This window comes from Mixophyes fleayi, chromosome 8 (assembly GCF_038048845.1).
Source record: "Mixophyes fleayi isolate aMixFle1 chromosome 8, aMixFle1.hap1, whole genome shotgun sequence".
In the NCBI taxonomy this organism is placed as follows: Eukaryota; Metazoa; Chordata; class Amphibia; order Anura; family Limnodynastidae; genus Mixophyes; species Mixophyes fleayi.
This window is the reverse complement of record NC_134409.1, coordinates 100,169,456-100,190,893: the sequence shown is the minus strand read 5'-3', so window position 1 is coordinate 100,190,893 and position 21,438 is coordinate 100,169,456. Positions and strand designations below refer to the sequence as shown.

Below are 21,438 nucleotides of genomic sequence, written 5' to 3'. Positions count from 1 at the left end.
CTGTTTTGTCCCATCTTTGAACATGTCTGAGAGGGAAAAATCTACACGTGGCAGGGCTGGTGCTACTATGCTAAGTTTCACCTGTGCTGTATGTCATGTTAAGTTACCGTCTGGGCAGCCAGGAACACAGGCTCTGTGTGTTTCCTGTCAGCCCATGGTGACTACTCCTGGTGAAACAGTTGCTGTCTGTTCAAACACGGAGGAGTCTGCTTGGGCTCGGTCTCTATTTAATACCGTGGACCTGCTTGCTCAGAAGGTACAGTCTCAGGCTGCTCAATCTTCTGATCCAGCTTCCTTAGTTCAAGTTTTGCCTGTTGCTGCTCCAGTGCAGTCTGTAGAACCAGCCTGGGTGCAGGGTCTTGCATCCTCAGTACAAGGTCTGGTAGTGGTCTCTTCCTCCTTGGAGAGGATGATGCAGTCGGCAGCACCGTCTTCCTCACGGAAGCGGGTGGCGGCATCTCTTCTGGGACATGAGTCTGATTCTGATTGTGGTTCCCAGGAAGAGGGTGAGTTACCGCTGGGCTCTGACATAGATGCTGCTTCTCTGGAGGAGGAGGTTCCACCTGATCGTCAGAGTGTGGAGGAGTTAATTCAGGCTGTGCGTCAGGTACTTGATATTCCTGAGGAACAAGTCCCTGAGGCTTCTGGATCCTCTCTTTTTGAAAGACGCAAAAAGATGGTAATGGTTTTTCTGGCCTCTCCCCATTTGGAGGAGTTGCTGTTGACTAAGCGACTGCAGTCGTGTTATCCATTTCCCCCTGAAGTTCACGCTAACTGGGAGACGCTTCAGGTGGATGCAGCTGTGGCGTGGTTGGCAAAGGTAACTACTAGTCTTCTGTCTAACCAGGCCACTCTTAAGGATGGTACAGACTGGAAGGTCGAGACCGTTCTTAAGTCCATTTTTGTGGCAGCAGGTGCTTCTTTGAGGCCTGCTTTGGCATCAGCATGTGTTAACAAAGCTGTTGATCGCTGGTCGGAACAATTGTCAGAAGGTTTGTTGGCAGGCAGGCCATCCTCTGAACTGCTTCCTTTAGTGGAGCAGATTCAGAAGGCAACAGATTATTTAGGAGAAGCTGCTATGGGAACGGGGACGATTGGAGCGCGCATTTCTGCCTTGGCAGTTGCAGATCGTCTGACTCTTTGGCTAAAGTCCTGGGAGGCTGATGTAGAGTCCAAAAAGGCTCTTGAGTCCATTCCTTTTTCTGGAGGTGTTCTGTTTGGACCTCAGCTTGATTCCTTTATTAGTCAGGCAACAGGAGGTAAGAGCACTTTCCTCCTGGTCAGTGTTCCCAAGCAGAGGATGTCCAGATTTCGGGCCTTTCGTTACGCAGGTAGGTTTCGAGGACAATATTCCTCAGGATAATCCTCTAGAGGTCAGCCATCCACCCCTAGAGGTGGTTTGCAGCGGGGACGTCAGGCCTGGTCTGCATGATGTCCAGCTGGAAAGCCGGCAGACAAACAGTCTGCATGACAGGGTTTTTGCTCCTACACTGTCGTCAGTGGTAGGAGCCCGTCTTCTGCGGTTCAGGGATCGGTGGTGTCAGTCCACTACCGATGTCTGGATTCGGGGAGTGGTGAACCAGGGTTACAAGATCGATCTGCTCGGTCTTCCTCCCAGACGGTTCTACACCACAGGGCTTCCGACATGTCCGAGAAAGCGATTGGCTTTAACAGAAGCGATTCAATCCCTTCTGTCTTCCGGAGTGATTATTTCGGTTCCTCATTCTCAAAGAGGTTTGGGGTTTTATTCCAATCTTTTTCTTGTGACAAAACCAGACTGCTCGTTCAGACCGATTCTCAATCTAAAGGTTTTCCCAGGGTCCCTTTTGTCATCAAGGTTTGCATCGTCTGGCTTTAACGGCGTGGCTGTTGAAGCCAGGATCCTAAGAGCTAAGGGTTTTTCGAATCGGGTGGTTCAGACCATGCTCTGTGCTCGAAAACCGGCTTCGGCCAAAATATATCATCGAGTCTGGAGGACATCTATTGGTTGGTTCGAAAAGAAAGGATAAACTACATCTTCTTTTCATCTGGCCAGGTTACTCAAGTTCTTGCTGGATGGCTTGGATGCAGGTTTGGTTATTAGTTCTCTTAAGGGTCAGGTGTCAGCTCTTTCAATTTTCTTTCAAAGAAATCTTGCTGTTATACCTCATGTGCAAACTTTCATTCAAGGTGTTCTCCATGTTCAACCTCCTTATATTCCTCCGATTCCGCCATGGGATTTGAATTTGGTGTTGAGGGCTTTACAGCATCCACTGTTTGAGCCTTTGAATACAGTAGATTTCAAATTACTTACTTTTGAAAACCTTTTTTCTTTTGGCCATTTCTACGGCACGCAGAGTTTCAGAGCTTGCGGCTTTGTCTTGTAAGCCTCCTCTGCTTGTGTTTCATGAGGATAGGGCAGTTCTTTGAACTAAGCCCTCCTTCCTCCCTAAAGTTGTATCGAAGTTTCATTTGAATCAGGATATTGTCATTTTGGTTCTAACTGATTCCTCGTCTTCCAATAACGATGACTCTGTTCGTTATCTTGATGTTGTTCGTGCCTTGCGAATTTATGTTAAAAGATCTCAGAAGTTACGTAAAACTGAGGATCTTTTGATTCTTTATGATGCTCACAAAAGAGGCTGGCCAGCTTTGAAGGTGACCATTGCTAGGCGGATTACGGCTGTTATCCGCCAGGCTTACAGTGGAGCTGGGGTGCCTGTCCCAGATAATCTACGGGCGCATTCTACAAGATCTGTAAGTGCTTCTTAGGCGGTCCGCCATGGTGCCTTCAGTGAACAATTGTGTAAAGCGGCCACGTGGTCTTCTGTACACACTTTCACAAAGTTTTACAGATTTAATGTGTTTGCCTCTAGGGATGCAAGTTTTGGGAGAAAGGTGCTTCAGGCCGTTTCTTCTGAGCGTTCCCTCCTGTGAGACAGCTTTGGGATGTCCCCAAGGTCCCGGTGTCCCCTAAGGGATGTTAGAGAAAATGGGATTTTTATACTTGCGTAAAATCCGTTTCTCTTAATCCATTGGGGGACACCGGGCGCCCACCCTTAACCCTCTGGTTTTTCCTTCTGTTTGACATGTTGTTTGATTGTTAAGAGAATGATGTGTTGTTAAGTTTATTCTCTTTTCTTTGGCTCTCTCTATCTCCCTTTCTGTGGGCTTGGTTAAACATAGACTGGCCTCTAGCAGAAGGTAGGGTATAGAGGGGGAGGAGCCAGAGCTTTTGTTTTAACTAAAATTTAAAGTGCCAGCGTTCGTCTGTCCTACTCTATACCCCAAGGTCCCAGTGTCCCCCAACGGATTAAGAAAAACGGATTTTACGTAAGTATAAAAATCCCAATCCTATCTAAATGCAGGATTGAATGCCCCCTCAATATTCGGTCTCCGATCCCTTGCAAAATCTGTTTCATGGAAGGCAAGGGTGAAACTCAACTCAAGTGTGAAATTGAAATGATAACAAATGTGATTTTTGGGAGTTTACATAGAATATGGTGTATTTTTATATAAACGTTCACCATGTCATATTGTTTGTGTAAGAAAAATGAGTTAAAATACCACTTTTTCCGGTCAATTAGTTTTGATAAATGTATAGAATTTTCTGTGTTTTTAGTTATCATGTCCTCTTCTAAAGTTTCACATGGTTTTATGTGCTGGTAATATGGTGGCCATAGATAGACATGAGCATTAAGTGCTTAACTCCAGATCTTGACGTATCCTGTATTCCAATCCGTCAAATTAGGTTATGGTGCCGAAACGTAATTGATGCCCAATAATACCATGCACATGGCTCTGCATTCTTGAGTGCCAAATTTAAACTTGCTCAGAAAGGAAGCACAGATCAGATTAGATCAGTTCATGTCTAATCAAGCGGCTCAGACTTTGCGGTGGTACTGAAGTAATCAAGTTGACAAATCATTTTATTTTGTAGCGGCTTATCATACCTGATTAAATTTGATTTCCTATTCATCTATAGGGGACACTGGAAACACTGGGTATAGAGTTGCTGTACATGACCTTGGGCACTTTAAATCTCCCTTCAAAAGCTCAAGTTCCTTCTGTAACCCCATAGGCTGCTGGAACTTCAGTTTTTTTACCAGAGCTGGGCTTCCTTTGGCAGAAGGGAAATTTATATCCTCTTCTTACACAGATACGTGAATTCTCTGTTGCTTTGCAGCCTGGTGTTGTCTAGGACTTTTGCAAAAGTAAACCAAGATTATCTACACCTTTTTAGGTGGTGCATTTTGCATGGTTTCACTTGAGGGCATTCCAGATTGAACAGATATCTGGGAATGGACACTGGTGACTGCAGATGCTAGTCTTCGGAGCTGAAGGGCTGTCATTCTTTAGTGTTATTTTCAGAGTGTATTGATGCCAGAAGAGTTGGAGTTAATGATAAGTTATGCTGGAACTCAGATTGGTTTTCAACGGCCTAGTCAGAGAATGCCCATTCTTGCAAAGCAGGACCATAGAGATCCAGTCAGACAGTGTTGCTTACCTCAATCATGCAGGCATCAAGAGTGCCTTGGCCATAGAGAAACAAATAGTATCATGCGACGGGTGGATCGAAACGTTGCAGCCATCCCGGCGGTGTTAACTGGGAAGCAGATTTTTTTCAGCAAATAGGCCCTTCACCCGGAAGCCTTCTCAATGAGTGGATTGTTGAGGCCAGCCAGATGTCGATATCCCTGTTGAACCACAAGGTAAAGTGCTCCAGATCAAGGAGTCCAAAGGCATTATTGGTAGATGCCATATTGGTATCTTGGAACTTCAGTATGGTTTACCCTATCCCTCTGTTAGCAATGCTTCTATGAGTGCTACAGAAGGTAAAAAGATAGGGTGTTACGGCGATTCTAGTGGTACTGGACTGGATGAGAAGGCTGTGATACATATACATTCTCACCATGGTAGGATACCAGACCTACAAATTCAGGGTCCTTTGAAGCTGGCTTTAACAACATGGCTATTGTAGATGCAAAGTTTGAAGTCATAATCCTTTTGAGCTAAGATCTTCCCGGACATTGCGGTTCAAAAAGTGTTGAAGGCCAGAAAACTTATGGTAGAAACTGGCTATCACCCACATCTCCTGGCTCCTAGTGTGCAAGGAAGGGGTTTTCTACCTCTTGTTCTTTTTGCTTGGCCCATTTACTCCTCTTCTTGCAGGAGGGTATTGCCTGGGCTTGAGCCTTTGCTCCTTGTAGGATCAGGTCTTTATCCTATCGGTTTTCTTTCAGAGAAATCTGGCACTTTTACTGGATTGATATATGTGCCGCTTTCATACACCCCCTCCCCACCCATAGAAACTCGGGCTCTCAGTCTGATTTCTGACAGCTTTTGCTTTTTTTTTACCTGAAAGTATACCTTTATGTTGCCTAGTTCCATAGCCAGGGGAGTTTTTGAGCTTGTGGCTCTGTCCTTGCAGATGTTTGTTTTCTCATCTTTTTTAAAAGACTGAAATGAAAATAAAGCTTAATCTGAAGAACAGCCCTAAATAGTTGTTTCTTAATAAGGACATTGTCATCCTGACTTTGGATTGCGGAAGAGGACTCTCGTCGCTCTCTGGATGAGGTCAAGGCCTTAAGTATCTATGAAAATGGGAAATGCATAGGCCACATGACTTCTTGGTCCTCTCTGATGCTTGAAGAGGATGGTTGACAAACTTTTAAGCAGACCATTGCTAGGTGGATTACTTTGGTAGTTCTCCAGGCTTATGTTGTCGCAGGACAGTCTGGTCCCCAAAAATGTAACTGCACATTCTACCAGGTAGGTGGGTGTCCCATCGGTGGCGTAGCATGGGGCCTCAGCAGAGGGGTTGTGTAGTGCAGCCATATAGGATATTTGGTACATATTCTTAAAAAAAAAACTACAAATTCAACATTTAAGTGTCCAAAGAATCCAGTTTTGGATGTAAAATGATTTGCACCGCTTTCTGTGCATATTCTGCTGTAGGGACAGATTTGGGGTATCCCAGTGTTTTCAGTGTCCCCCATAAGTGAAAGTGGTGTTTTTATTCCATTAAATCCACTGGGACACTGGGTGCCTACCCTTTACGCTTTTGTTCTGGTTTCTGTTCTTTGTTTTTCTTCACTGATTTTCATGTTAGGTTCTCATTGCTGTTGTGGTGGATAACCTAGTTCTCTCCTCTTTTTCATATTCTGTACTGTGACAGGATGGACCGCCTATGCCACCCTATCTGTTGTCGCTGGGAACCAGCTGGGCTTACTGTGCCACTGTTCCCTTTCTTTATCCCAAATGCGCCCTCTAACCGCAGTAGGAGGGATTTAAACTGCTGCCACCACTGGACTCCTTACCGGCATCCAGAACCGTGTTCCTTCTGTGTAACTCTCGCTGCTAGTGTACCCCCCTGCTGGTCCACGTGGGCTAGTATACCTGACCTCTTGCCTTCAGATCAGGGTTGCTGTGGTTGGTTTCCCCCTGGACTATCACACTGGCCAGAGCTGCGGGTGGCGGGTATATAGTTGGCACTGAAATGCTGGGTCCACCTCAGATCAACCAGAGAATGTATTAGATTTGGGTCTAATCTGTAGGTCACAGGAATTCATAGCAGGGTAAGTAGTCGTCAAAGCAGGTTCTTGAAGCAAAAGATGGTTTATTAGCTCAAGTAGTCCTAACAAGAACAGTTCACATGCCAGTGTGTGGTACTAGCGATCTTCCAGAAGTATAGTTGGTACAAGAATGATACATTTACATGCTCAAACAGCTCACTTTTTATACAGTTCTGACAGCTCCTGGCAGGAGGAAAGCCAGACCCCTTATCCGAGAGGGTTCTGCAAAGTCTGAGCTATTTTTAGTATCCGGATACAATGTTTTCCCAAACATGGATTTACATGCAATGCAAAGCTAACGATATTTACACTACTCTATTATATGCTAAAACTTGATGCTTGCATTATCTAAGATGCAGCCACACCAGACAGAAAGGCAGCGGCCCCCTGTTAGGTATACAGGCTAAACAGGTGTTTGTCACTTCACATAAAAAAAACTTGCTTAGCATTTCCTGCTGTCAGCAAACAGACTTCCTCTAGCAAAGTTCTAAATCCAAATAATGACACTTCCATGCAAAACACATCCCAATGTAATGCGATAAGTGCATTTGCAGTTATACATTGGTGCCTGCACCGCTAATTGAAATACATTTCTACAATAAATTATTTCTACTTGATCCAGCCACAAATAAGTTATTTATAAGTAATCCAGCCACATGTACTCCTGGGGGTATATTTTCTAAACTGCGGGTTTGAAAAAGTGGAGATATTGCCTATAACAATCAGATTCTAGTTATAATTTTTTAGTACATTCTACAAAATGACAGCTAGAATCTGATTGGTTGTTATAGTCAACATCTCTACTTTTTCAAACCCGCAGTTTAGTAAATATACCCCCTGGTTCTGTCCTTTGAAATCTTAGTTTGGGTCCCAGCAGCCTATGTGGGCATAGAGGGGAATGAGCTTGAACTTTTGATGAGAGAATAAAGCCCTTGTGTTCCCTATAGGATGTGGGGAAAAGTATTTAATGTAAGTATAAAAATCCCATTTTGGTAAGTCGGTAGGATGTCAAACCCTCCTCCCCCATTTGCTTTATACTATGTCTCCACTATGCCACTCTGAGGTAATTTGTAATGTGAAGCTGCTATTATATGTAGATTAAAAAGGGATTGCCATCATAAAAGGAAATATACTGTCAGTAATGGGTACCTGTACCATAACTACAATTGCCTGCAGTGTTAACTGACGTGAACTGATTCACTAACGGCATGATGTAGTCGTGTAATGTCTTGGAATAGTAAAGGTGACCAATAGCGTAGAAAAATAGCTGTAACTCTCAAATATATTGCGTGCTTGAACTTTTAAAACATTTTCTATGGGTTTTCCTGTTGATTAAGACAATTGTATCCCCAGCCCCAATGATGCTTTGTGAATATATAGTATTTCAGTATTATCTTATGATGTGCAAACCCTTCATCCAATGTAACTTCTCTTCACCTGGATAGGTGTCTTGTCCATGTGTTTAACTCCAGCACAGTCAAATATTCCAAAATTCGTCCACTTCATCTCCGCTTCCAGATGGACGTATGCCGTCATGAGCTCCGCTATGGTTGCCTTCAAGAGGACACCTGCAACTTTGCACACAGCCATGTGGAGCTGTGCGTCTGGATGCTGCAGAGACAATCTGGTACTTATTAAGCTGCATAGATTTGAACTTTATTATGGTTTATGATGTGATGTTTGTGCTCAGAGCAGTGCCTAGTATCTTTACACCAATCAAAGCCTTACTGCTTAATATAGATTTCATTGGACAGTCCAGGTTGGCATTTGCCAACAGTGTCTATAGTTTTGGTTAAAAGGTTGAGATACATCCAGGACAGGGTGGAAAACATATGTAGCCAGGACAAGGGTTTGGATTGACTGTATGCAGCAACTGGAGAGAGTATAAAAATAAAGGTGTGACTTATGGCATGACATAAGTTTTAAGATAGCCTAGGACCAGATTTCCAGTACAGCTAAAGACACTTGAAGTTGTTGACACAGCGCTTGAACAACCAGGTCTTCCATGGATGACCTCCCATGTGCACTGATGGTATAATCAGTGGACCTGATTTCCCATGGTAATTGACAAAGTCCAATCAGATTTGATTACTTAGAATGATGTATGAGGGCCACACAATGGTTGGCAGAGTAAGTCAAAACAAATACATTTTGCTGACCAAATCTGTATGTATGTGGCCAGCATATGGGAATTGGTATGATCTGCAGGATGGAAGTGTAACACAACAAGCAACTCTTATGAAAACTGTTCCTCAGTTGTATAGAAAAGATGGTGTTCCTCATAGAAACCAATTCTAATTGTCATCGTTCTTGAGCAGTCCATAGAATTAAAGACACCTTCTTATTGTTTGCTATGGTTTACTAGACCTGTTATTTAACTACCTCCCTACCATGTGTTTTGCTTATATTTTTATAAAATGTAATAAATATAAATGGCAACTTTAGCCACATGTTTCCCTATCTTTTACTAGAGATGATCAAAGTGTGGATAGGGAACAGAGCAAGTTATTTAGCTATTGGAGAGATAAGAGCATTATATGCTAGTTGGGTAGTGGCAAGAGACAGGAGGTTTTATCTGGTAAGAACATAAACACCTTACAGATAACCACGTAACAAAAGAGAAGGGGTCATAGAGTCTGAGAAAAATACTTAACAATTAGCTTCTATGGGATAATCATTTATGGTGTATTTGCACTTTCTTTTTTCATGTATGTTATATTAACTAGACTAGCATAAATAAAACACTCCCCTCTAGTGCAGGCAACCTGCATTGTCATTAATGTAGACTACATAAATTCTCACAAGATTATGCTATTGTTTTCATATATTTACTCTGTTTAAACGCTGACCTATTTATCTCGCAAATTTGTTCACAAAAGAGAAGGGGCGATGGTATGTCAAAACTACTCTCTGAAATCTGTATTAAAGGTTTGTTCTGCTGGTTTAAATCATACAACATTCTACCTTTTCTGATCAGCAGATGTGCCTAAATTGTTATATTGTCTTTTAAGGAGTCTCCCAGGAAGAAATTGTGCTAGAATCTGAGCGCATGTGGAAAGTGGCTGAACCCAAAGCCAAGGTATGTTTTCCAAGAGACAGAAATATGACATGCTTTTATTTCTGTATTCTAGCATTTACTTTTCAGTGGTTGGTATCTGGTAAGCCACAGGGAGATAGTTATTATTACGTAGCTGCTACTGGTACACTAATAAGGTATAGATTTGTCCTTGAAAATGTACCTGTTTGTTAACAGTAACCAAATGTTCAGTACTGCTTAACTTGTTTTTGGGTGCAGTCAATAGTTTTGTTTGAAATTACAACAAAGTAGAATTTTATCATGCTTTGTATTTAGGTGCTATTAATTGTCTGTATAGAGTGCAAGTTTAATATGATCAAGTCCAGTGGTCTGTTCATATTGGGTGGTTTATTAGTCTTATATTTATTTATTTATCATATCATGCAATGATGTACAGCAGATTGTCAGAAAGCTACCAATATATGTTTGAACTGATGAGAGGAAATTGGAATATCCATAAGAAGCAAACACAGGGAGAACATGCAAAATCCACACAGATAGGGCCTTGGTCAGATTCAAAGTCGTGACTTCAGTGCTGTGAGGCCATTGTCCTGCCCATGGTGCCGTGTACTATTATGTATGGTGTATTCTGCTCACATCATATACAGTAGAAGAAGCCCGAAAGAAAACAGAAATTGTGTTTCCAGGGCACTCTTTTGTCGTCGGGAAAATAATCCAATACTAAAAAAAAATACAACCTTTATATCTCCATGTATCAGCATCCCAGAGTTATGGAAAACAAAAAATAAAAATAAATAAATTTATATATATATATATATATATATATTTACATATACTTAAATATATATGTAATATATAATTGCTTAGTGGCGTCTGTGTGTGGGGAAAAAAAACCAAGTTGCAGCGCCACCTGCGGGGCAGAGTTATTCACTGACCTACTAAATTCTTAGTGTGTGTGGGAAAAAAAATTCAAAAAGGGCTGAAATTTGGTAGGGCTCAAACTCATTTTCGTGAGGTAATTTTACCTCATGAACACACGTGTAGAGGCGTGCGTTAGTGTGTGTGGAAAAAACTATTTTCTCAGAAAGGGCTCATCCAATTGACCTGAAATTTGGTATACTGACATTATTTGACAAAAAAATTAGAATAGTCAAGTCAGTTAACTTCCATCATCCCCCCTCCCCCCCCCCCCCCCCCGTGGGAGGGGTAGTAAAGGCTAAATTTACGAGTTGAGGGGTCAAACTCATTTTCTTGAGGTCATTTTATCTCATGAACACATATTAAAAAGGCCGCTTGCGTCGGGAACGAACGCTCTTCCCCTGAGGAGGCCTGGGCTAGGTCCAAATGCATGACAAGAACCTTTTTAAGACCTTAAGTAGCTTGATTTGACTAGAATGCATGAGTATCATGCACGGGTTAACGTGTATGTGTGTGTATATATATATATATATAATAAAAACAGTGATAAAAGACAACGGCGCTTAGTGCATTAACACAGTCACGTGAATATATTGTGCTTATATATAAAAGGATTCACATACAGTAGGCTGCTTCACTTTTATACATCAATTGCGGATGTGGCACCTAGATAAATACAAAAAAGGAGCGCCAAACATAGTGTGATAACGTCAATTAACAACACAGTGACCATATATTCCAAATTTGTCTCGTACCAGAAACAGACAGGTAAAATCGCTTATCTGGATAATAATATCCCTTTGATCTTCCACAAGATTTTTCTCAAGTGACCTCAGTCTTCTGCATCCATCCAATACTAGGACTCAATAGGAAATAGCAAATAATAGTGTAGTGTGTTCATAACATGCAAAAAGTATCATTCTATAAAAAATATTTTTTAATCCAAAGACATGCCATATTCATTCATGACAATAAAATGCCCGTACAATATATAAAATTAAGTCAAGCTTATCTGTGACGAGGACTCATCCAGAGATCCTTAAGGCCCACAGGTGATGTCAGTTCCTTCCACCAGGATAGGAAATTACCACGTGAATAGTTCCTAAACTCCTCTGGAAATGAAACTCCTTCGCAATCACCAGCCAGACAGTCAGTCAGTACTCCCTTGACGCGTTTCGTCCTCAACGACTTTCTCAAACGGGTAAGTGTCACACGTATTGAGGGTCCTTCCTTTTATAATCCCCCTTCTCAATCGGCAATGCGATACAAACGGAAGTCCGGGCAGGGCTCTCACTTCCGCCCACAGACACTGTATCACTTCCGCCCATATATATTTACATCACTTCCGTTTCTCCGGGAGAAAATACGTTTCTATGGATACCATAAAGAATCACACTACAAACTAAAATACTACATAGTATGAGGCATAGGCAATCGCTATCTAATAAATACAATCAGACGGCATAATTGCTCATTGATATCTTATTCTAAACAAATTCCAACTGTATAAAAACCGCTGCATACAAACTAAAATACTACATAGTAATGAGGCATCGGCAGTCGCTATCTAATAAATACAATCAGACAGCATATTTGCTCATTGATATCTCTTATTCTAAATAAATTCCAACTGTATAAAAACCGCTGCATAAACATTGCATATAATTACTAGATCACTATATATCACTTCTATTGAAATCTATTCTAGACAGAGTCCAACTATATAACATATCTAAAACCATCTATATAGACATTACTACTAGATAGGAATAAGTGACATAGTACAACCATGTCACTATCATTATTCTATACATAATTCACCTAACTCATAGTTGCAATCAGGGAAAGACGCAGACCAGATCACAAAAAAAGAAGAAGAAAAAGGAAAAGGTTAGTATGCATTAAATAAAAGGGGCTATTTCAAACGCTTCGTTAAGACCCAGAGGTGCAAGTGTGTTCAACTTGAAAATCCAGAACATTTCCCTGCATGACCATTTTCTGGCAAGATCTCCACCCCTAGGACCTAATACTACGTGTTCTATAGCCTTGAACTTTAATAAATCAGGATTACCATTATGAAATATGGAGAAATGCTTTGGAACCGCATGTGTCTGTAATTTGTTTTTTATAGATCGTATATGCTCCTGCATGCGTATTTTCACCATTCTTTTGGTTTTTCCAATGTACTTTAAATGACATGGACATTCCAACATATTAATTACTGAGGTAGTTGTACAATTCATTCCACTTTTAATCCTATATTCTTTAGAACTAGCGGAATCAGAAAATGTTCTATTTCTAGGATCAACCCACTTGCACATATTACATTTACCACATTTCCCAAAACCATAATTGAAATTCTTCAGAAAAGTCCCCCTATTTACATTATCAGATTTATTCACCAATAGGCTAGGTGCTAGCAAGGCTTTCAAATTCCTAGTTCTCCTAAACACAATATCAGGTCTATCATTCAACTCAGTGCCCAGAATCGAATCCATTTTAATGATATTCCAATGTCTGTTAAGAGTATGTCTGATCCTCTTTTCATCAATACTGAAATCGGTTATAAACGGGACTATTTCCTTTTTAGTATCCTTGATCTTATACCTTAGGATATCTTCCCTCCCTTTTTCTCTTGTTGTTTCCAAAGTGTTATTCAATAAATCAGCAGGATAACCCCGTTCTTTAAACCTTTCTAGGTAAATGTTAGATTGTTCCTCGCATATCTCTTTTTTAGAACGATTTCTCTTCACTCTAGTAAATTGAGAGAGTGGTATATTATCTTTCCATTTTTTCTGATAACTTTCATAATGGATATAACAATTGCTATCCACCTCTTTGATGAAAGTGCTAGTTTCAATATTCCCCTCTCTAGCTTCAAGTTTAAGATCCAAAAAATCTATACATTTATTATCAGTCTTATAAGTAAAGCTCAAATTGAGATTATTCCTTCCAATATATTCAAAAAAGGATTGAAGATTTTCACTAGAACCTTCCCAAATCAAGATAATATCATCTATATAACGCTTATAGAAGACAATATTAGAACTAAAGGGATTGTTATAATATATGTTATCCAATTCCCATTTCCCCATAAACATATTGGCAAAGCTTGGCGCAAACGGTGTGCCCATAGCAGTGCCACATAATTGGATGAAAAAAGTATCCAGGAATTTAAAATAATTCCGAGCAAGAATAAACCTTACCAGTTTACATATGAAATCTTGTTGAAGAGATGTAATATTTTCATCTAGTTTTAGAAAATGCTCCACGGCTTCAATTCCCTGGTCATGCTCAATTGAAGTATATAAAGCCTGCACATCTATAGTTGCCCACCTAAAATTTTCTTTCCATTCAAAAGATTGCAATGACTGAAGAAGGGAGGTGGTATCCTTTAAATAGGCCGGTAATAAAGTTACGTATTTCTTTAAAAAAAATTCTACATATTGTGATGCTGGAGCAGTCAGAGAATTAATCCCGGCAATTATGGACCTTCACGGGGGATTTGTCAACGACTTATGAATTTTAGGGAGAAAATAAAAAATAGGGATAATTGGATTCTCATGAAACAAGAAAGAAAATTCATCTTTGTCAATAACATTCTTAACCAAAGCTTCATGGAGCAACCCCCGTAGCTCATCCACAAATATCTCAGTAGGATCTTTATCTAAGACCTTATAAGATTTACATATATATATATTTACATATATATATATATATATATATATAATGTGTGTAAATATATATATTTTTACATATACATATATTTACATATTTTTATATATATATATATATATAGAGATATATATATAGATAGATATATATAGATAGATATATATATATATAGAGAGAGATATAGAGATATATAGATATATATACACATACATACATACATACATTGTTATGTATGAGTTGCTAGGTCGACCAATATGCAGTGCATCCGGAAAGTATTCACAGCGCTTCACTTTTTCCACATTTTGTTATGTTACAGCTTTATTCCAAAATGGAATGAATTCCTTTTTCCCCTCAAGATTCTACACACAGTACACCATAATGACAATGTGAAAAGTTTTTGGGGGATTTTTGCAAATTTATTAAAAATAAAAAATTAAGCAATCGCATGTACACAAGTATTCACGTCCTTGGCTCAATTCTTTGTTGATGCAGCCTTGGCAGCAATTACAGCCTCAAGTCTTTTTGAATATGATGCCACAAGCTTGGCACACCTATCTTTGGGTGGTTTCGCCCATTTCTCTTTGCAGCACCTCTCAAGCTCCGTCAGGTTGGATGGGAAGCGTCGATGCACAGCCATTTTCAGATCTCTCCAGAAATGTTCAATCGGATTCAAGTCTGGTCTCAAGAACATTCACAGAGTTGTCCTGAAGGCACTCCTTTGATATCTTGGCTGTGTGCTTAACGTCAATGTCCTGCTGAAAAATGAACCGTCGCCCCAGTCTGAGGTCAAGAACGCTCTAGAGTGAGTTTTCATCCAGGATGTCTCTGTACATTGCTGCATTCATCTTTCCCTCTATCCTGACTAGTCTCTCAATTCCTGTCGCTGGAAAACATCCCCACAGCATGATGCTGTCACCACCATGGTGGATTGCTGCAGAGATGGTTGTCCTTCTGGAAGGTTCTCCTCTCTCCACAGAGGAATGCTGTAGCTCTTGACCATCGGGTTCCTGGTCACCTTCCTGACTAGGGCCCTTCTCTGATCGCTCAGTTTAGACAGGTGCGTGGCTTTGCAAATCATGTCAAATTAACTGAATTTACCACAGGTGGACTCCAATTAAGCTGTAGGAACATCTCAAGGAGGATCAGTGTAAACAGGATGCACCTGAGCTCAATTTTGAGCTTCATAGCAAAGGCTGTGAATAGTTATGTACATGTGATTTCTTAGTTTTTTATTTTTAAGAAATTTGCAGAAATCTCATAAAACACTTTTTTCACATTGTCATTATGGGGTATTGTGTGTAGAATTTTGAATGAAAAAAGGAATTTATTCCATTTTGAAATAAGGCTGTAACATAACAAAATGTGGAAAAAGTGAAGCACTGTGAATACTTTCTGGATGCACTGTAGATGTTAACCATAATCTCACAGTATTAGAATGCTGCTGTCAGCCTGTATTGTTTCATAACCACTATTCCTATATAATCACAGCTGAGAGTATTCACGCTGGATGATATTTAATGTGGTGTCAGTTAATGCCTTGAAAGATCACTTACCCAAAGTATATTATTATTATTGATTTTGTTGTTTAATAATAATAAATATTGAACATAAAAGGACACTCATGTATTTAGTAACACTGTGGTTATATATCTACTTTGTCACTCTATTTGAAGCTCCCCATACACACTTGAGAATGTTGCAACAGGTCATTTCCTATTGCATGAACTAATATTTTACATTTAGTCGCAATTTATTTCTGCTCTTATTTAGCAGCCAAACCCTTGGCTCATACTGTGCATTTTAATTTCCTCTAATAGGTAAAGTGCTGAGTACACAATGTGCAAAGAGTAACACCTGTGAGGTGTGAAATTACATGTTTATTGACTTCTGCCCTCAGGGCTGTAACTTGATTTCTCCACATACCCCCCCATAGGGTTTCAGATGACATTGCACAAACATTCAGAACTTACAACATTCTTGAATGGGGATGTTCAAGATGCAAAAATACACGAGCAACCTATAAGGAAAATAATTCAGGAGAAAATGTAATTCATGATGCAAGAATGTATGTTTCAAAATTGAGCATGATTTTCACGATTGTGCTTGGGGGTGGAAAAAAGTAAGAGGAAAAAATCAAAACAATCCCACTGTATAAATGTTCTTACATCTGCTGATTCCTTTCCTTTCAACCAGAGAATCAACCAGTCAATGTTTTTGACTCTCCCACTTAACATTTTCTGTAGGGTGCAGGTTTTAAAGGTTTTTAAGTATGAAACTGTGGTAGCCAAGCAGCTAGACCACCACAGCTCTCCTAATTGAGACTATGAACTTAAAATGAAGCTCATTTTAACATATATGCCAAAGTAACAATTAATTGATTTAAGAAGAATTTCACATATACAGATATTTTTAAAGAGAGAATCTATATAGCTTATTTTGAGAAATTTTGCTAGAAGCTTTGAAAAGAGCAGCCATTTTGTTTTGTAGTATGTTCAACCATCATCATCATTTATTTATATAGCACCACTATTTCTGCAGTGCTGTACAGAGGATATTTGTCACTCACATCATTCCCTTCCCCATTGGAGCATACAGTCTAAGTTCCTTAACACACTGTTATGCACGTTTTGTCGTTATCCAATAACGATTGTCGAATCTTGATTTTGTGTTTCCAACGCACAAAGATTTATTATCCAAAAGTAGCAGAATAATTCAAGCGAAATAATAATAAGTACAGCCGTTACTTATCGCAGGCGCCCTGGATCCAGTGAACAGTCATTCAGGTCTGTGGTCAAGGAAGACTGCTCACTAGATGGAGCTCCTACTTATCTGCAGTCAGAAATACAGTAAAACAATGCAGATGATGTGGCTTGCTTCTATTGGTCCAGGTTTCAGGAAGGTCCAGGATGTTGCAAATCATAGGCCAGTTCAACCCAAAATATCCAAAGGTAGGAGTCCTCTCCAGGGGATGTGCTCCGACTTTCCTGTCAAGAATCCAGTCTCAACTAGTCTATTAGCATTTTATATTACTTTAAACATTTATTCGCTAACATCGCTAACTAGAGTATGCAATGTGCGATCTCTTCGGCGAAGGTACCGGACAACTGGCGATGATATACATGACACATTTCCTTTAACCTGAACCATATGTTTTACTAACGTGCATATAACTTATAATATTAAACATGAATACTATTATATTTCGACATAAATACTATGTGTTGCAACTACAATTTAATGTGTACTAATTACAAATGTGTGTTTGTGCGAATGAATGTAAAAGTGTAAAAACTGTTTTTGCCACGTGTTGCGGCTGGATACGCCCTTCCACGCCGTAGCGTGCTCCACGCATATTTTCAGACAAAGACAACCAAGTTTGCTCGATATTAATTGAAATGACTTTATCCAATTTGCTGACTTCGACAGCTCGACCCTTTGATAGTGTAATCACCCAATTACATTCTCGAGGTCAGGATTGTACTGTACCTCTCCACAGACCATGATCTCAGTATCCCTCACCACCATTTCAGTCCCGTTTTCAGTGTTTCCCTCAGACGACTGCTTTCCACATTTCAACACAGTAGGAACACATTTGACACATAAACCAATTACTAAGATGACACCAAGTATAAGGAGGAGCTTAACTACACTAGCAACCATTTCCTGTACCCACTCCCCCAGACCAGAGAACCATTTTACAGGGTTCAACCATGAGAACCAACCTGCCACCTTTTCCCCGACCTCATATAACGAAGAATTATGGTTCCTTTGAAATTCCCATTTAAGTTGCAGAATTTCATCCATCTTCCAGTCTATAACTTCCTTGGGGTCATCTGTATTATTGGTGATGTACATGCAACATTTGATACCAAACTGGGTGGCCAAAGTCACACAGTATCCACCAGTAGTAGAGGTGAGATAATTCAGTACCAGCCTATGTTGCACCAACTCCTTCTTGTACGCTTGTAGCTCCCTTCCTGTATACCTGAAAGTGTCATCATACATCTCGGTGATATTGTCTAGCAATTTAGCTAGGTCTTGAATATATTTAAAATTTAAAGTTCCCTGAGCGGTCCTGGTGAGATCTAGAGCAACCATAACTTGAAAACCAAAGGTTTCACTAATCAATTTTGTAGCTATGGGTTCCTCACCAGAAATCATATTTCTCTTGCCACGGTGTTCATACTGTGTGTGTATGTATGGTGGGGATGTAGTCTTGTAAATACCAACCATTTCTTCACGAGTAATAGTCATGATTTCAGGAACCAGTTTACCCAAGAAACACAGACCCTTGGAACTCGGAGTCACCCAGGAATAAGCTTTTCTCCCACAAACAAAGTACACATCATCAGGGAGAACATAAGGAACACTATGCCCATTAATTATTTCACATAAGGTTTTGACAAAACTACCCATGCCTAGTGTCTCCATTTGTTCAAGATACGTGTCAGCATGGATAACACTCTTGCAATTACCTATAGAGACCTTCCCAATGGATACTTTCTTATGTTTGGTTACACGTCCTAATTTATGGTGTCCATCAACATTCCTGCCTATTGGTGACCTTGTAAGTCTCCCTCCAAAATGAGTGTGGCGAGCCATTGTCTGATCTGATAGGTCAGCTTCCTAATTCTCCAGACGTTTTGCATGTGAGATATTTAAGCACAGTAGAGATCTGTCTAAGGAGTATTGTCGAAGCTTCAGACTAGGGGACCTAGTGTTATTGTACTTCCCTTCTATGGACCTCCCTCCCCTTAATTCAAGGACCTCAGAGATGTTTAGTGGGAACGGCACTAGTCCTATGTTATGCTGTCCCTGAGAGCACACCCAGCACTCAGTTTGGCTTAGGACCTTACCCACTAAGGAGTGATAATCCTCCAGAGGATGCCCACCCATGTCCAGATTACCAGTGGACTGGCATCTCTGGATGCATTTCTCTTCAACTAGGGAGTCACAGTACTTACAAATACAATATTCATCAAACAATAGCCCCTCACACTGTCTCCCGAGTTCCAAGGCTAGCAGACCTTTTCATAACCCCTGGACCAAGTTTGATAATGGGCTGGTCTGGGTATTCTAATAACTTTTCCTCAACATCCATCTCATCGGTATCACTACCAGATCCTGCCGCTGTCTTCCATCCTCCTTCACAAAATTAGTGTCCTATAAAAAGTAATAACAAGAAAAATCCTGAAACAAAAGAAAAACAAAAATCCCACTCCATCGCTGGAAGAAGATAGTTTAGGGGCAACGTCTCTGGCTCAGGTGTCTTGACTGCAGGCTTTAGGTCCCCCAGAACAGGTTTACGAGTGACAGATCGGTGTCTTCAGTCTCAGTATCTCGCACTTTCTCCGGGTTACTGACTTTCCTGCAGTGGGCAGAATGGACCAAAGTGTCTCTCTCTGCAACCTCAGTGATGTGGTACTGGTCAGCAGCACTTGGTACGGGCCTTCCCAACGGTCTGTTTAAACAACCTGAGCGTAAGAAATTGCGGATCATAACATATTCCCCAGGTTCAACATCATGACAATTCGTTTCTGGCATACCAGGTGACAGCATTTTTAGTTTTTGTTGTTGTTGCTTTAGCCGTCTGCTCATTTTTATAAGATATTGCACAGTCACTTCATTATTACACTTTAAGTCATCTTGCGGACTCACGATCAAATGAGGTTGTCGGCCGAACAGTATCTCAAAGGGGGATAGATTAAGAGGAGGTCTAGGAGTGGTTCGGATGCTATGGAGGACTAGTGGCAAAGCTTCAGGCCACGCCAACCCAGTTTCAGCCATTAGCTTACCAAGTTTGTTCTTAATAGTACCATTTACTCTTTCCACCTTACCACTGGCTTGTGGTCGGTAAGGGGTGTGAAGTCTGCTACTGATTCCCATGAGCTTACACATATTCTGGAAGATATCACCAGTAAAGTGGGTACCCCTATCACTTTCAATGATTCTAGGGATACCAAACCTACACAGAAACTCTTGTACAATTTTCTTTGAGGTGAACACAGCAGTATTAGTGGCTGCCGGATATGTTCCTACCCAACCAGAAAACACATCAATACATACTAACACATACTTTAGATTCCTGCAAGGTGGTAATTGGATATAGTCAATTTGTATTGCCTGAAAAGGTCCGTCTGTAGGAGGGATATGGGATGGTTCAGTTGGAATAGTTTTCCCGACATTTTTCCTCAAACAAGTAAGGCATGACATTGCCTTCTTACCAGCCTGAGCGGAAAATCCAGGTGCACACCAGTATGCTCTCACCAGTTTGCACATACCTTCTTTATCCAGGTGAGTCAGACAGTGTGCTGCTTCAGCCAGGCTTGGATAGTATGTTCGGGGAGCTACAGGCTTACCTTGTCCATCTGTCCTGAGGACTCTTGACCACATCACTTTTGCCTTCCAGACCGCCTTTTCCTGCAGGGAACACAAATCTTGCATTTCAATTAATTTCTGCATGTCTAATGTCTGAAAAACCATCATAGTCTCGGTTGATACAGTCATAGGTTGCCCTGCTGCTCTTTTAGTAGCTTCGTCCGCCCTATTGTTGCCCAGTGACACCGGGTCTTCTTCAGAGGTATGGGCTTTACATTCTATGATGGCTACTGTCTTGGGTAACTGTATCGCTGTCAAAAGTCATTTTACGTGTTGAGTATGCCATTGGCGTGCCTGCTGCTGTCGTAAAGTTTCTAAGACGCCAAAGGGCCCCAAAATCGTGCACTACCCCGAAGGTGTACCTAGAGTCAGTATATATATTAGCTGACTTACCCTTTGCCAAATCACAAGCTCTCCTTAATGCTACTAGTTCGGCCACTTGAGCCGAGTGAGGTGGGCCAAGGGGTCTAGCTTCTACAACGTCCTGATCGTCTACCACAGCATAACCAGTACATAGCTCTCCCGTCTCCGTCTATGACAACTCCAGTCTGTATGAAACGTAAAATCTACATTTTCTAAGGGGGTGTCACATATGTCGGGCCTTGCAGTAAAGGTCTGGTTCAGGTATTTCATACAATTATGCGTATCCGTACTCTTGCCTAACTCATCATCCCCCAGGGTCTCCTCACCTCCCACCCTTTTGTGTTTCTCGAGACACATATGGAAGGTATGTAGCTGGCTTTAAGGTGCTACATCGTTTGATGGTGATGTTTGAGGGTGCCATCAGAGCTAGTTGCCATTTTGTGAATCTAGCTGAAGAGACATGTCTGGTTTGAGCTGAATTCAACAGAGCTGATACTGCATGGGGTGTATAGA

At 40.8% G+C, this 21,438-nt stretch overlaps 1 protein-coding gene across 3 annotated transcripts in view; it reads left to right on the top strand.

The window, feature by feature from the left end:
* Positions 1-21,438, top strand: part of ZC3H7B (zinc finger CCCH-type containing 7B) — a 96,686-nt gene that overhangs the window by 51,968 nt on the left and 23,280 nt on the right. For all 3 annotated transcript variants that reach the window (XM_075182997.1, XM_075182995.1, XM_075182996.1), the window contains exons 16-17: positions 8,000-8,181; positions 9,566-9,633. In XM_075182997.1, coding sequence (XP_075039098.1) covers positions 8,000-8,181; positions 9,566-9,633 — 250 coding nt within the window. The remainder of the gene's footprint in view (positions 1-7,999; positions 8,182-9,565; positions 9,634-21,438) is intronic.